Source organism: Eublepharis macularius, chromosome 11 (genome assembly GCF_028583425.1).
Source record: "Eublepharis macularius isolate TG4126 chromosome 11, MPM_Emac_v1.0, whole genome shotgun sequence".
NCBI classification, from domain to species: Eukaryota; Metazoa; Chordata; class Lepidosauria; order Squamata; family Eublepharidae; genus Eublepharis; species Eublepharis macularius.
In genome coordinates this window covers 8,891,101-8,907,665 of record NC_072800.1, presented here as the reverse complement: position 1 = coordinate 8,907,665, position 16,565 = coordinate 8,891,101, and the positions used below count along the sequence as shown (strand labels likewise).

The following is a 16,565-nucleotide window of genomic DNA, read 5'->3' as shown; positions in this document are numbered from 1 at the left end:
CTACGCCTTTTTATCTATTTTGACTTTAACATAGTTGCCTTTCTCTAGGTCTTATTCATATTGAACTATACTGAGTGATCTTAGAGATGTTAAACTTACAGAAATGTTGGAGGCATGGGGGGAAATACTTTCTCCCCAAGGTGTTGTGTGTGGGGGGGGGATTAAAGTCTGTGCAATATTTGCCTTGTACTTATTTGCCTTGTACTAAACTTATTTTACTGCTTTAACTACTTAAAATGTATCATTTCTAGCTTAAAGCTTTACTATTTGGCATGTTTATGAAATTTAGAAATATACATGCCTTAGATTTCTATAAGCAAAATTACAAACTTACTCAGTACTTGAGAAAGCATGGTATGGACTGCTGAACTTTATGCCAACCCTAACACATGTATCTCTTTGCTCTCAAAGAAATAGGAAAAATAAAAGTTAAAAGGCGAAGGCAATCTCATTACAATCACAGTAGGACTGGCAGCTTACTGGGATATTAAGTTAAATGTTATTACATTGAAAGCATTAAACATTTTAATGGTGTATCACCATCCTACACCAAGCATATTAATTGTGGACAAAAGTAGTCACAGTTAAACATATCCTTGAAAATAAGTTGTGTATTTTGTAGCTGCAGGACTTATTGCCTAATACTGTAGGATGTCTTAAATAAAAATTTTCATATTTCACGTTTTGAGTTAGTTAAAGCCACATCTGAAAGCATTTCACTAATTCCAGAAGAAAAAACAGTTTGTATGAGGTTTTGGTTTTTTCCTGCATCTGACGAAGAGAACTGTGATTCTCGAAAGCTTATGCTACAGTAAAGTTGGTTAGTCTTAAAGGTGCTACTGGACTCTTTTCTATTTTGCTACTACAAAGACGGCTAACTCCTCTGGATCTATGGTTTTCTCCTGTTTTCCTTTTTTTTTTTGCAGGATTTCTCCCCTAAACCTTCACATCTCTGCTTTAAATACAGCAGTACAGTTTTAAGACGTTCCAGGATCAAAGTAGTGATCTGGGTAAACGAGTGGGCAGGAAACTTGTATATTTGCTAGTTATAGGATATGCTCAGTATTAGGAAGTCAAACATAAAAATCTACCTCCTGTCATTTTATTCAGGGCCACAAGAGACTCTAAACATAAGATTCAGGATGAGGTATTGCCATTTAAAAAACAAACAGTTGATTAGCAGGCCAACATGGTTGCTTTTGAAGATTGGAGAAGGGCTACTGTGAAAGAGGGTGTTTAAGTCTTTCATCCTCTAGCTCTTTCAAGATTTAATTCCTTCCACCCAAAGCTGCTGGGGAAAGATACTACAAATTCATGTATTTAAAGTACTAAAGTGCTCAATGAAATCAATTCAACCATACAAAATATCTTGCTTCATATACACCAAAATTCAACGGTGGTAGAAAGAATCAAAGTTCATTCATACAATGCGTACAGCAAAGTGCTTGGAATCAGTTCATAACAGTCTGTAACAGAGCAAAGTTTTGCCACGATCATGTAGATTTCAATTGGTAGATGCCTCCTCATGAGTAATTCATGCCACCTCTGGGTTTCGCTGGCATGTAAGGAGTCCAGTCCTGTTTCGCACAAAAGTCTTCACAGGCAAAACATAACGATCTAGATCGTCCAGAAGTAATTGTAATGGTGGAATGATACTGCTTGTTATGCTCGTTATGTTTTGCCTGTGAAGAAGCCTTTTATGTGAAACGGGACTGGACTCCTTACATGCCGGTGAAACCCGTTTGCTCTGTTACGGACTGTTATGAACTGATTCCAAGCACTTTGCTGTACGCATTGTATGAATGAACTTTGATTCTTTCTACCACCGTTGAATTTTGGTGTATATGAAGTAAGATATTTTGTATGGTTGAATTGATTTCATTGAGCACTTTAGCACTTTAAATACATGAATTTGTGATATTTTTGGTTATTGTATACTCCAAAGGGCTTTTTGTACTTCATGCTAGTTTGGTGCCCCTGGAGCAGCTCTCTTGTTTCCTTCGGGGAAAGATCCTGCACATACTTGTGCCTGAAAATATCTCTTACCGCACAGAGTTAACTGCAGGTTTGGTGTGGTGTGGTAAATCATGGAAGAGGCATGGAGGGAAAGGTTAAATATCCTTCCCTCTAGGGCACCTTCCTCAATCTTCTAAGTAGATTTTTTTTTAAAGCGTAGAAGGTCCTAATCACAGATCTTTTGCACTGTGTGTAGTGTGGCCCCTGAAGTGGATTCCTTTAGAGTCCACAAAGAGTTTCAGTGCTTGCAGGGCATCAGGTTATTCAGTACTAAACGATGAGAAATCAAGCCATAGTCTATGTCTGAAGTGTTGCGGAGTTTTGATAATTAAATTTTAAGCCTTTGAGTGCTTTGCTAGATGTTCACTTGGTGTTGTGGTACTGAGTTATGGAATCACTCACACTTTAATATTTCTAACTTTTCATACTATGTGTTTAGTTCTTGGGTATGTTCAGCACCCTATCTTGCAGTCAGTCTCCATGAAAATTATCTTGCTGAGACAGCAGCTGCCAGAAGGGGTTCTGTATGTGTACAGGTGGTTTTGATTCTTGATTTTTCAATGACTTCTTTTTTTTTCTTGACACAGATGATTGTCTGGCTGGAGAAAATGCTAGATAAAATCATTAGCATTTTTATTATATTTGTGCTAGTGATAGGAACCCTTCTGCTTGCTCTTCTCCTCACCGCCAAGGTACTGTGTCAAATTATTCCTGTCTGCTGAGCTTACTCATGTTCCATTGTTTGTTTCCACTTGCAATTGGAGTAATGCTGCTGGCTGGGGGCTTGATCAGTATCAGTGTGTATTAATAGGTTATTTTGACATTTCGTAGAAGTATACCTTGGGAAATAATGCCTCACACACAAAATAATAATGCTAGAACTGTAAACAGAAGTGTTGTTATTAAAATAAGTGTTGCTAAACCACAACGCAGGAAGTAAATACATGGAATAGTTGATGGGAGGGGGTAGAGTGTGTGCTCTGCATGTGGGAAGTATCAGACACAGTCTGTAGCATCTCCAGTTAAGACCCTTGGGGCACAAGATCTGGCAGTTTAATGGTCTGACTCATTTTAAAGCAGATTCAAATATTCATATAATCAGTTGTCACTTTCATGGTGAAGTTCTGCTTTACATAAGAGAATATGTAAAATGTCTCGTTAATTTTTTCACTTTGAATACATATGGAGCTATGCCTCTCTCTTCTGAACTCAAGTACTGCTCCAAATGATTGAATTAAGAAATACAAATCAACCATGCTTTTTATATAATTAGACCGTTGTCTCACCAGAGCTCTTTCAAAATAGTTCATATTGTGTACAGTAAGTACTTTAAATTAAAAAAAGGTTTTAAATTCATGCTTTATAGAAGCATTGTTGGAAACTTATTTGAATGTTGTTTCAGGTGGGTACTGTGTTGGTCTGTAGTAGAACAGCAAGATGAGTTTTCGAGAGTTTGACTGATGAAGGGTGCTTTGCCTAGTTGGTCTTTAAGATGCTACTGGACCCAAGTCTTGTTTGAATGTATTCCAGTTAGCTTAGAACGTACTATTTATAGGGTCATGCAGCGTTGCTGTTCTTACCTTGATACTTTATTTTCCTCTCCCTCTCTCTGTTGAACGTAGGTGCATCAAGAAAGCGTACACATGATTGAAGTCACAAGCAGCTTGATCAATGAAACTGTAGCTAATCACCCAGAATGGGCCAAGTAAGAATACTGAAGTAATGTGACAGAATTCAAAAGGACAATCCTGTGAATGCCATACCCAATCGTGTATGAAGGTTCTCTTAATACTTGAAAGCAGGGGGCTCTGCAACAGCAAGCATTTTTTTACTTGGCAAGAGTGTCTGTGCTAGGCAAAGGGGGAGATGAACATAGGCTTCTTGGTAATTGATTTAAGTTCATATTTAATTATGAACAGGTCTTTTTTTCTGGGAAAAGAGGTGGTGGAACTCAGTGATGGAACGCAGGACCGCACAGTGACATCACTTTGGGTCAGCTGGAACAAGGGGGGAATTTTTTAAAGTTTAAATTGCCCTCCACGAAAATGGTCACATGACTGGTGGCCCCGCCCCCTGATCTCCAGACAGAGGGGAGTTTAGATTGTCGCTTGGTGGCACAGAAGGCAATCTAAACTCCCCTCTGTCTGGAGATCAGGGGGCGGGGCCACTGGCCATGTGACCATTTTCAAGAGGTGGCGGAACTCCCTTCCACCGCGTTCCAGCTGAAAAAAGCCCTGATTATGAAGTAGGTCATTAGATGCACATGTCAAACAAACAAAGCAAATTTAAGATTAGCTGTGCTCTAAAATGCAGATCTAAGTGTCCTCCAGGTTCAAAAGTCTATAAAGGAGAGCAAGATTTCCCTAAAGGAAGCAAAATAATTTAAAAGTGCCTTTTATGGCAGCCTAGAATTAATTTTGTGGCTTCTGTGCAGGATTACATTGGGGCTGTCCATGCACAGGCCAGCCACGGAGAAGAATTCCAGAGCTTTCTAGAAGACTAGGTGCACCACTCCTTCCTTTGCTGTTTCCCTGCCAAAAAAAATCACATGACCAGGAGGAGGGGCACTCTTCCCTCAGTTCTCTTTTTGCTGCAGCAGAAAGAGGATCTCCATTGCTTTTCTCTGCTTTTCCCTCACCTCATACTTGAGGCTGGGAGACATTTCTCTCATAATTTTTTAACTATCAATAGTCATTCTAATGAAGAATAAAACTGCATTTAAAGAAGTTAGTAACATAATGACAAGTCTTGGATCCATCAGTGTAATGATTGGGGCTCCTTAGCTGCTTCTTTTCTGTCTGGGCATGCATCTCTAAGCCCAATGCTTTTTGAAAGCAGTTTTTTCCTGTTGGTTCCATATGCGTGCCCACAATCCTTTTCCTACTAGGGAATGGTACTGGCTCTCCCCAGAGTTCTCAGTCTCATTGCTGTAAGATTCAACAGTCAATGAGTCAGAGGGTCTCTTTTGGTCAACACAGAGTAACTTTATTCAGCAGAAATAAAGAACACAAAGCCTAGCACAGGCCTTCTTTAGTAGTCCTAACATGAAACAGACTCTACAGCATTACAATTGCCACTGCTAGAAGGGAGTTCTTGTTGCAGTTATGTTCATCCTGTCTCTGGGGTCATTCCTGTATGACACTATTTCTAACTAGGAATGTGCGATTCGGGTTTCCGATTCGGAAAAAATACCCGAATTGGACCCAATTCGCAAAGATTTGTGATTTCCGAAACAGCCCCAGCATGATAGGTCTGTTTTGGAAATCCTGAATCAAAGATTCCTGAAGCTATTTGTATAGCTTCGGGAAGCTTCAAGTCAAGGAGTTTAAATACCCATTTCCCTGCACAGCGGCAGGGAAAGGGGAATTTAAACCCCTGAATCAGCTGCTCGTCAGCAGCCTGGTGGCGCCCTCCCGATGCAAGAGGGACAGGGAGATTCTCTCTGCTTCTCTTGCATCAAGGGAAGAGAATGGCGGGGAAGTAGGCTTAAGCCTGCACCTCCCCGCTGGACACTCCATTCACCCGCAGCTGTCGGGGGCAGGGAACTCTCCGGTCCAGTCAGCGGGTGAAAGGGGCGGTGAGGAAGCAGGCATAAACCTGCACCTCCCCACCGGGCACTCTGTTCACCCGCTGCTGATGGGGCCAGGGATTTCCCTGGCCCTGTCAGCGGCAGGTGAAAGGGGTGATGAGGAAGCAGACATAAGCCTGCAAGTCCCCGTCCAGCACTCCGTCTCTTTGACACTGTAAGAAACAGCCTAGCGTGCTCGCTCTCCCAGTGAGGGGGGGGAATCTCCCCTCCCTTTTGCATCGGGAAAGTTGGTGCCGCCAGGCTTTTTCTCCCTGATGTCAAAGAGACAGGGAGATTTTCCCCATCTCGTTGACACCGGGTAGAAACAGCCCAGTGCGCTCGCTCTCCCGGTGGGAGGGGGGAAATCTCCCCTCCCTCTCAGCACCGGGAGAGTCACCGCCAGGCTTCTGCCGGGTGTCAGAGGGTGCAGCCCTGCTGCCTGCCAGCTGATAGTTTAAAGGGATCTTTAAAGGGCCAGGTAAGTGGGTTGGAGGGGGGGTAAGTGCAGGATTTGGGGTGGGGGTGCTGGGAGAAAACCCTGCCCCCTGAATCACTTTGGAATGCTCCATATCTTTACAGAGCTTTCTGAAGTGATTCAAATACCCTAATCCGAAGCAGCTTGCCGCTTCGGGTTTTTATTCGGTATTTCCGAATATTTTTGGAGTGTACACCCCTATTTCTAACAAGAGCCAGTTTGGTATAGTGGCTAAAGCATTGGGGTAGGATCTGGGAAATCCAGATTCAAATGCCATTGTGTCTGAAAGGCTTGCCTGTAACCTTGACCCTGTTGCATCCTGCATGTTGCATCTTGGGCCTGGCCTGCTTTGCAGGGTGTGTGGATGGAATGGAAAGGCATAAAATGTTGTAGCCTCTTTGAGTTTCTATTTGGGCTAAAAAGTGGGGTTTAGATAAACTCCATGCTAATCTTTTTAAAGAACATCTTATGTTTGTCTTCAGAAAGGGTACCCCTGGACAAGAAGTCCTTGACACACAAACTTTCATTACATTGGCTGTTGTCAGGGCCCTATTGCATTCCTTTAGCAAATTTATACTTTATTCTAGTGGTCATCGTTATTGTTGTTGATGGCCAGCAGATTAAGTAATGCTTCTTCTCTGATTCAGTCACTGTAGACTGCAAATGCTGTAAGCAGAATTCCCCTGCTCCAATTTTTCCTTGAATCTGCTAATGGGGGCAGTGGGAGGGGGGCAGAGCTGAGCTGAATAATGGTGGATGCTTAATAATAACATCATAATAATAACATTCGATTTATATATCGCCCTTCGGGACAATTTAATGCCCACTCAGAGCAGTTTACAAAGTATGCTATTATTATCCCCACAACAAAACACCCTGTGAGGTGGGTGGGGCTGAGAGAGTTCCAGAGAGCTGTGACTAGCCCAAGGTGACCCAGCTGGCTTCAAGTGGAGGAGTGGGGAATCAAACCCGGCTCTCCAGATTAGAGTCCCGCGCTCTTAACCACTATACCAAACTGGCTTAATCTGAGTGCTCCACACCTAGATGCTTGAAAAGCCTCTAAATACAAGCTTAATAGCATCAGCCATAGGCAAACCCAACCATAATAGAAACCAGATGTCTTGAAGAGTTCAAACATCCAGCATAAACAAAGCCTCCTTCAAGAGATAATGGAGAAAATAAGCCTCTTATAACAAGCCGAGCTGATAACATGGCTGCCAAGTTTGCAGAGAAAGATAATGAAACTGCAAGAATCTTAAAAGGTATAGAAGGCCAATTATTTCAATTAAAACAGAACTTGAAGCAAGGATTAATGGATGGATGGAGGGAATTGTTAAAACCAATAAACAACCAATTAAAGGAATTGGCTGATAATGTGAAAACAGTAGCAAGAGACTGCCAAACAACACATTGTATGACTAAAGTGCATCATGAGAAGATTTTAAAATTGGAGTACCAAAACAGAACTATGAGATCGAAAATAGCAGACCTAGAGGACAGAGGTCGCCATACAAACATTCGTATTCATGGGGTGGAGGAGTATGCAGAGGGAGAAAATATGGTCGGATTTCTCATCAACTGGTTTAACTTCCTGGTCCCAGACACCCCACTAAACAGAACAGTCTTGGAAAATGCTCATAGAATTGCGACTTTAAAAGCAGCAGGTACTTCAACACATAGAGATATTGTATGTTTTGCATGTTATGCAGTAAAACATGCAAGACTTAAGCTCAGAAATGCTTGGGAGAAGATGCACTCTGCGCCCAGTTACAAAAAAAATTACAGGAAGCTAAGATAAAATACCGTTGGGGATTCCGTTTCAAATTAATTATACAAAGAGAAAATAAAATTTACACTGCTACCTCTTTTAAAAAGGCAGTGGGAATCTTGAAGGACTTACACCTGGAACTCTCAAGCGAGTGTGACAACATTACAGATAAGGACTCAGAAGATGAAGAAGAAAATGATGATGGTGGTGGTGGAAAAGAACAAAGTAAATGGCAGGTACGGCGAAGGAGAATAAAGAGAAGGAAATAAACTCAGCAGACAACACAAAAAACTGGAATGCATCCTTGTCCCAAACTTCCAAGACAAGTAAAGGTTAAATGAGGGGAAAGCTACAAAGGTGAAGGGTCAGTTTTAACTTAAAGATACAATAGATTCAAAATGAAAGGATTTAAATTAAAATATCAGTCTTATTGAGAAACTTTGTTAAAAATGCTATTAACAATTTAAGTAAGATGGGTTAAAGGTGTGAGTGTGGAGAAGAAGTTGGGAGGATGAATCCCGTAAAGGTGTCACAGTATGGCATAGGTGATAATAACTTATGCTGTCTCACTTCAGAATTGAGTGGATGGGACACTTAGACAGTTTAAGTTTGTTTTACATGTTTGGATGGAGGGATTAAAGCAAGGAGGGGAGAGAAGAACCCAGAGTAAATATAGAGGGAGTGAATATGGCAACAAATCTATACATGTAATTATTTAAATATAGAAGAGAACACAGGAAAACAAGTTGACAAAAATATTACTGGAATTCAATCTCTCAGATGCTTGGAGAGCAGATAATCCACAGAAGATAGATTTCACATATTATTTACATAGACATAATACATTTTCCAGAATAGACTTCATTTTAATAGCATCAAATTGAATACAAAATAGTCACAGTTCTCTGGAGCTCTCTCAGTCTCACCTACCTCATAGGGTGTTTTGTTGTATGGATAATAGTAACATACTTTGTAAACCGCTCTGAGTGAGTGTTAAGTCATCCTGAAGGGTGGTATATAAATCAAATATTATTATTATAAAGCAGAAATTGACATTTTAAAAGTCATACCCAGCACACATCCCTCCCTCCTGCCCCACTGTGAGCTCTCTGGAACCTTCGTTTCGGGGCGGTGGGTCTCTGGTAGCAGCATGGAGAGAACTGAGAGAATAGCGGTCGTCCTCTTGGACATGTGATGTTTTGGTCGGAAAGCGCCAAAGGGAGGAGGGGCACTCCTAGTTTTCTAGAAAGCTCTGAAAATCTTCTCCGTGGCTGGCCTGTGCATGCGCAGTCCCAATGTGTGCCTGCACAGAAGACCGCTTGAAAAACAGTAGTTACAGGTAAGTGCAACCCTGTTTACAGGGCCATAAACTGGGTGCTTATGTCTGTTGTCTTCCTTGTCATCATATAACATCAGCATTGTGGTATATAGGAATATGTGCCTACCTCTCTTCCAGCACTGTCCTCTTCAGCACTGATAGACCTAATAGATAAGTAAAAATGAGGCAAGGCATTTGGGAAAGAATCGAGTTAAATTGCTAGCTGATCTTTATTTACAGCCTCTGCATTCCTTTTCTTGGGAATGGGTCTGAAATAGTGCATCTTGGCACGGCCAAAAGGAACAGTTTTGATATCAGAGTATTGACACAGAATTGCCATGCAGTCAGTCCTAATTATGAACTTTATGTAGCTTGGGAACTCCTTTCTGGAGCAAACCAACATTTAGTGTGTAGGCTCAAAGTTTTCCTCCAAGCTGACTTTTTAAAAAATACTTTTTATTTTATTAATATTAAAAGTCCAATGAAAGGGCAGAGAAAAGAAAAAAAAGAATAGAAAAAGAGAAAAAGAAAACAAAAATTAAAGAAAGGAAAAACAAATAAAAATAATACATATTTCATTTTCCATTTTCCTCTACAGCACCTATCATACCTTTAAACACATTATACTTGGAGTTTTAATACCTCTAAAATTTACCTTTTCGATACTGCCCTCTTCTATTTATTTTTCTCAAGTTTATCTTCTTAGAAATCAAATCTGCAAATCATCAGTTCATTTTTTCTCATCTCACACAGAAAGTCAATAAGGAGTTTCCAATTAATCATAAAAGTAGACAGTGTTTTATCTCTGATCAGAGCTGTAAGTTTAGCCATCTCCACTAACTCCCATCATTTTCACAATCGAGTCATCCATTGAAGCTAATACTGTACCCGGATACCATATATATTTTCCAACTATTGTCCATTAGTCCCAACAAAAGGCTTCTGGTTTAAATTGTATATTGATCTTCAAAAATTTTTGTATTAGCATATACATTTGTAACCAATTTTTTTTTGCTTTAACCCTCCCAAGGAAACAGGGTTATTTTGACCCCAAAAGTCATGAAAAAAATAGGTTTACCCATTTTAAAACTCTATGGACACCAAACTCTTATGCCTTCTCCTCAATGAACTCCAGTGCCCTGAAGTCCCTCTCTTCCCTCCACACTTCCTTTCTTTTTTAAGTCTGAGGTTCATCAAAAGTGGGTCATTCTGGTCCCCAATAGACTTGGCTTGAAAATGAAAATACTTTGCATACTTGTAAATGAGGGTTCTGTTGACCCCAACAAATACTGAAAAATGATTTTAGCACTGTTTCCATGTATAAATAGATGGACTAACACCCATTATCTCCATTTTATAGGAAGGTGGAGCAAATAGTGAAAAGTAACATTTCTCTCCATAATTTATATCCATAGATATTTGTTCTGCAAAAATATCACACTTTTGGCTTTGGGGTATTACACTACTTTTGGAATTGAGGAGTCACAGTGACCCCCAAGGAAACCACTGTTTGCAACCTGAATTGTTGTTTATATAGTAGAAGCAGGTAAAAGCCCTGTGTTTGAGCTCTCTCAAAACTTACCTTTTGTCCATAGCTACATGGAAAAGCTCAAATTGAAATGTATTGCAATTTTGGGAAATGGGGTCATTCTAGCCCCCTGCAAGCCAAGCCTGGGAATGTTTTTAGGTGTCCTTTGAACCTCTTCACATTTTCCAGACTTGAAGGAGCCATTCAGCATGGAATTTTAGATGACTCCTAGCCATCTGTCCACTGAGCTGATTGTTTCCCTCTGTTGTGCTCTATCAAAGCTTCCTTTCTGCCCCATAGCTACTTTGAAAAGCTCACATTGAACTGTATCAAAATCAAAAAGAGTCCAGTAGCACCTTTAAGACTAACCAATTTTATTATAGCATAAGCTTTCGAGAATCAAGTTCTCTTCGTCAGATGCCTGATCAAAACTGGGCAGATACAGAAGAGGAGGGGGAAAGAGAGAGAAAAAAGGGGAGGGGGCATAAATCACAAGAAGGCAGAATGCAATTAGCATGGAGGCTATCAAAACATTCCTTTGCTTGGAAATGTAAACATTTCCTTTTGGTGTGCAGTCAGTTTGTAGCAGTGAAGGTATCCAATTCCTATGTAGTATAAGCCTTCGATGACCACAGCTCTCCCTGCCAGCTGCATCTGACAAAGAGAACTGTGGTCCCCGAAAGCCCACACCAGGCGTCACTGGGCTCCCCCAGATCACGCCTCTGTAAAGAGAATCTGTTACCTGTGGTAATGTGATAACCATTCATAGTCTCTATTCAGTCCCCGCTTGACAGAGTCAAATTTGCATATGAATTCCAATTCAGCAGCCTCCCGTTGGATTTTGTTTTTGAAAGGTTTCTGTTGAACCACAGCGACCTTTAAGTCTTTGGTGGAATGTCCTGGTAGATTGAAGTGTTCTCCCACTGGTTTCTGGACGTTTCCATTTCTAATGTCAGATTTGTGTCCATTTATTCTTTTGCGTAGAGGTTGGCTGGTTTGTCCAATGTACAGAGCAGAGGGACATTGTTGGCACATGAGGGCATATATCAGGTTGGAGGATGAGCAGCTGTAAGAGCCAGAGACAGTGTAGTTGATGCCATTGGGTCCTGTAATTGTATTCCCTGGGTAGATATAGGGGCAGAGCTGGCATCTGGGTCTGTTGCAGGGCTTGGTACCTGTGCTGGTGACTCTGCTGGCCGATTCATGATTGTAAGTGAGAAGTCGTTTAAGATTGGGGGGCTGTCTGTAGGCAAGGAAAGGTCTTCCACCCAGGGCTTCTGAGAGAGAGGTATCATTTTCCAGGATGGGTTGTAGCTCACTGATGATACGTTGGATCGGTTTGAGCTGGGAGCTATAGGTGACAACCAGTGGTGTTCTGTTGTTAGTTCCTTTAGGTTTGTCCTGGAGCAGACTGTTTCTGGGTACTAGTCTGGCCCTGTTAATTTGTTTCTTCACTTCATTTGGTGGGTACTGTAGTCCCAAAAATGCTTGTTGTAAATCTCTTAAGTGTGAGTCTCGGTCGAGAGCATTGGAGCAGATACGGTTGTAACGTAAGGCTTGGCTGTAGACAATAGACCGAGTGGTATGTTTAGGGTGGAAGCTGGAGGCATGTAGATATGAGTATCGGTCTGTTGGTTTCCGGTATAAGGTGGTATTTATTCGTCCATTATGTAGTTGTACAGTGGTGTCCAGGAAGTGTACCTGTTGTGTAGAGTGGTCCAGGCTTAAGTTGATAGTAGGGTGAAAGTTATTGAAGTCCTGATGAAATCTCTCAAGGGCTTCCTTCCCATGGGTCCAAATGATGAAGATGTCATCCAGGAATCTTAAGTATAGTAGTGGTTCCAGTGGATGGGAGCTGAGGAAGCGTTGCTCTAAGTCCGCCATGAATATGTTAGCATATTGTGGTGCCATGCGTGTGCCCATGGCTGTGCCATTAACCTGTAGATATAAGTTGTCACCAAATTCGAAGTAATTGTGAGTGAGCACGAAGTGACAAAGTTCAGTGGCGAGGTTTGCTGTGGTTTTGTCCGGGATAATATTCCGTATGGCTTGCAATCCATCTGCATGTGGGATATTGGTGTACAAGGCCTCCACATCCATGGTTGCTAGGATGGTGTCATCTGGTAGGTTGTCAATGGATTGTATTTTCCTGAGGAAGTCAGTGGTGTCCCGTAAATAGCTGGGTGTGCTGGTGGCATAGGGCCTGAGGATAGAGTCCATGTATCCCGAGACTCCTACTGTGATGGTGCATTTTCCTGCAACAATTGGGCGTCCTGGGTTACCCGCTTTGTGGATTTTGGGTAGTAGGTAGAATCTTCCTGGTCGTGGTTCCTGGGGTGTGTCTGTATGGATGCATTCTTGTATGTCCATGGGGAGTGTTTTTAATATTTTATTGAGTTCCCTTTTGTATTGTTCAGTGGGGTCAGAAGGTAGTATTTTATAGAATGTTGTGTTGGAGAGTTGTCTTTCTGCTTCTTGTATATAATTTTGTTTATCCATGATGACAACCGCTCCGCCTTTGTCAGCTTCCTTGATTACGATGCCAGAATTATTTTGGAGGCTGTTTATGGCCTCTCTTTCTCCACGGCTGAGGTTCTGCTTTAGGTGTTGTTGTTTGTCAATTATCTCAGCCTGAGCCCGTCTACGGAAGCATTCAATGTAAAAGTCCAATGAGGAGTTATGGCCCTCAGGCGGTGTCCATGTGGAATTCTTTTTCCTGGAGTTTTGTAACGATGGTTGTGTATTGCTGGGTTGGGGGGGTGGGGGCTGCAGAGGCTGCTGTGATGGTGTCTGTTCAGTGCTTTGTTCGTCATTTTGTCCAGCAGAGTAGTTGAAGAATTCTTTCAGTCTTAGGCGTCTAAAATAGGCCTCCAGGTCTCCACAAAGTTGTATGGTTTGTGTGGGTCTGGCTGGGCAAAAGGATAGTCCACGTGAGAGGACTGATTCCTCTGCTGGGCTCAGCTTGTAACTGGAAAGATTGATGATGTTGCTTGGATCCCAAGTGTTTTTGCTCTCTGTTGCAGGCAGGAGTTTTGAGAATTTCTTCTCCTTCTTGTTCTGTAATTCAGTGAATAGATTACAATAAATAGTTTCTCTGGTTGTGGCAAACATCTCCCAGTTACCGGTCTGTGCAGAGGGGGTGCACTTCATGGAAGAGTCTAGTTCAGAGACCTCTTGCTTGATCCATTGTTGCTTGCTGTACATCAGTCCAATGAGGTGAATTAAGAGTTTCCTGGATAAGGTGTTGCATAGTTTCTCACTGTAGTCTGTGTGGTAAGTGGATTTCAATGGATTCCTCACACGAAGTCCCTTGGGTAGAATGTCCAGTCTTTTGCATTTAGAAAGAAAGATGATGTCTGTTTGTATCTGTGCCAGTTTCTTCATGAGGTTGATGGATTTCCTCTCCATTCGGCTGAATGCGGTGCTTTCCAAGGTCATAGATCCAGAGGAGTTAGCCGTGTTAGTCTGTAGTAGCAAAATCAAAAAGAGTCCAGTAGCACCTTTAAGACTAACCAATTTTATTATAGCATAAGCTTTCGAGAATCAAGTTCTCTTCGTCAGATGCCTGATCAAAACTGGGCAGATACAGAAGAGGAGGGGGAAAGAGAGAGAAAAAAGGGGAGGGGGCATAAATCACAAGAAGGCAGAATGCAATTAGCATGGAGGCTATCAAAACATTCCTTTGCTTGGAAATGTAAACATTTCCTTTTGGTGTGCAGTCAGTTTGTAGCAGTGAAGGTATCCAATTCCTATGTAGTATAAGCCTTCGATGACCACAGCTCTCCCTGCCAGCTGCATCTGACAAAGAGAACTGTGGTCCCCGAAAGCCCACACCAGGCGTCACTGGGCTCCCCCAGATCACGCCTCTGTAAAGAGAATCTGTTACCTGTGGTAATGTGATAACCATTCATAGTCTCTATTCAGTCCCCGCTTGACAGAGTCAAATTTGCATATGAATTCCAATTCAGCAGCCTCCCGTTGGATTTTGTTTTTGAAAGGTTTCTGTTGAACCACAGCGACCTTTAAGTCTTTGGTGGAATGTCCTGGTAGATTGAAGTGTTCTCCCACTGGTTTCTGGACGTTTCCATTTCTAATGTCAGATTTGTGTCCATTTATTCTTTTGCGTAGAGGTTGGCTGGTTTGTCCAATGTACAGAGCAGAGGGACATTGTTGGCACATGAGGGCATATATCAGGTTGGAGGATGAGCAGCTGTAAGAGCCAGAGACAGTGTAGTTGATGCCATTGGGTCCTGTAATTGTATTCCCTGGGTAGATATAGGGGCAGAGCTGGCATCTGGGTCTGTTGCAGGGCTTGGTACCTGTGCTGGTGACTCTGCTGGCCGATTCATGATTGTAAGTGAGAAGTCGTTTAAGATTGGGGGGCTGTCTGTAGGCAAGGAAAGGTTGTAGCTCAACGGGAGGCTGCTGAATTGGAATTCATATGCAAATTTGACTCTGTCAAGCGGGGACTGAATAGAGACTATGAATGGTTATCACATTACCACAGGTAACAGATTCTCTTTACAGAGGCGTGATCTGGGGGAGCCCAGTGACGCCTGGTGTGGGCTTTCGGGGACCACAGTTCTCTTTGTCAGATGCAGCTGGCAGGGAGAGCTGTGGTCATCGAAGGCTTATACTACATAGGAATTGGATACCTTCACTGCTACAAACTGACTGCACACCAAAAGGAAATGTTTACATTTCCAAGCAAAGGAATGTTTTGATAGCCTCCATGCTAATTGCATTCTGCCTTCTTGTGATTTATGCCCCCTCCCCTTTTTTCTCTCTCTTTCCCCCTCCTCTTCTGTATCTGCCCAGTTTTGATCAGGCATCTGACGAAGAGAACTTGATTCTCGAAAGCTTATGCTATAATAAAATTGGTTAGTCTTAAAGGTGCTACTGGACTCTTTTTGATTTTGCTACTACAGACTAACACGGCTAACTCCTCTGGATCTATTGAACTGTATTGCAGTTTTGGGAAATGGGATCATTCTAGCCCCCTATTTGCAGGCATCCTTTGAATCTCTTCACATTTTCCAGACTTGAAGGAGCCATTCAGCCTGGAACTTTAGATAACCTATAGCCTTATTCAGGAAGAGCTCTTAATTGTAAGGCTCCAACAGATTTAGCCTGAGGACTGGCCATATGGTGGCAATGGCGGGCAAGTCACACGTGGTGGCAGTTTCAGTATAACAGTTAAAAATGATTGCTTTCTTTAAAATAAACTGTCTTGTGCTTTTAAAATGGCGGGGGTCAATTTTACCCCATTTACATTTCTGTGAGGATTTGATGTTTTCAAAGAGGGGTATTTTTGACCCTGATTCCAGATTTTACATTTCTTTGTCCTGCATTGCTGAAGAAAGTTATTCTTGTGGCCTAATGTTCTTTTCTTAGTAGCTAATGCCATGATTGAGAGAGCTATCAGGTTTCCATTTGGGGGAGGGTTGTAAGTTGGGGTTATTTTGACCCCAATTCCAAAGTAATGTAATTTGGTTTTTTCCTTGTTAAGACAAGTCCACCAAAGATGATAAAATGTTCTTTCATATTGCTTACATTTCCAACATTTGTTTAATATACCTTTACTCATTTTTGCTAATTTATTAGGAGACATATACCACCCATACATCATTTTGTAAAAATTTCTTTACGTGTGGAACTCCTTTACCCACATACTTGCCCACTGGTCCATTTGTATATTCTACCCAAAATGTTTAGCCTATTTTACCATACAGACTTTCACACATTCTTCTTCCCATTTAAAATTTCGGCAAAAGTTTGTACAAGCCGACTCTTGACAAATTACTGCCAATGTCTGGACCAAAAGACTTTAGTCCACAAAAGAGGAAACGAGTAATAATCCATTAAGATAACTTGTCAGTCTAATAGCTAAAT

At 41.7% G+C, this 16,565-nt stretch overlaps 1 protein-coding gene across 1 annotated transcript in view; it reads left to right on the top strand.

The window, feature by feature from the left end:
* The window catches only part of TMEM245 (transmembrane protein 245), a 79,113-nt gene that overhangs the window by 29,136 nt on the left and 33,412 nt on the right, over positions 1–16,565 (top strand). Inside the window, exons 7-8 of the mRNA XM_054991071.1 lie at positions 2,604–2,708; positions 3,639–3,721. Coding sequence (XP_054847046.1) covers positions 2,604–2,708; positions 3,639–3,721 — 188 coding nt within the window. The remainder of the gene's footprint in view (positions 1–2,603; positions 2,709–3,638; positions 3,722–16,565) is intronic.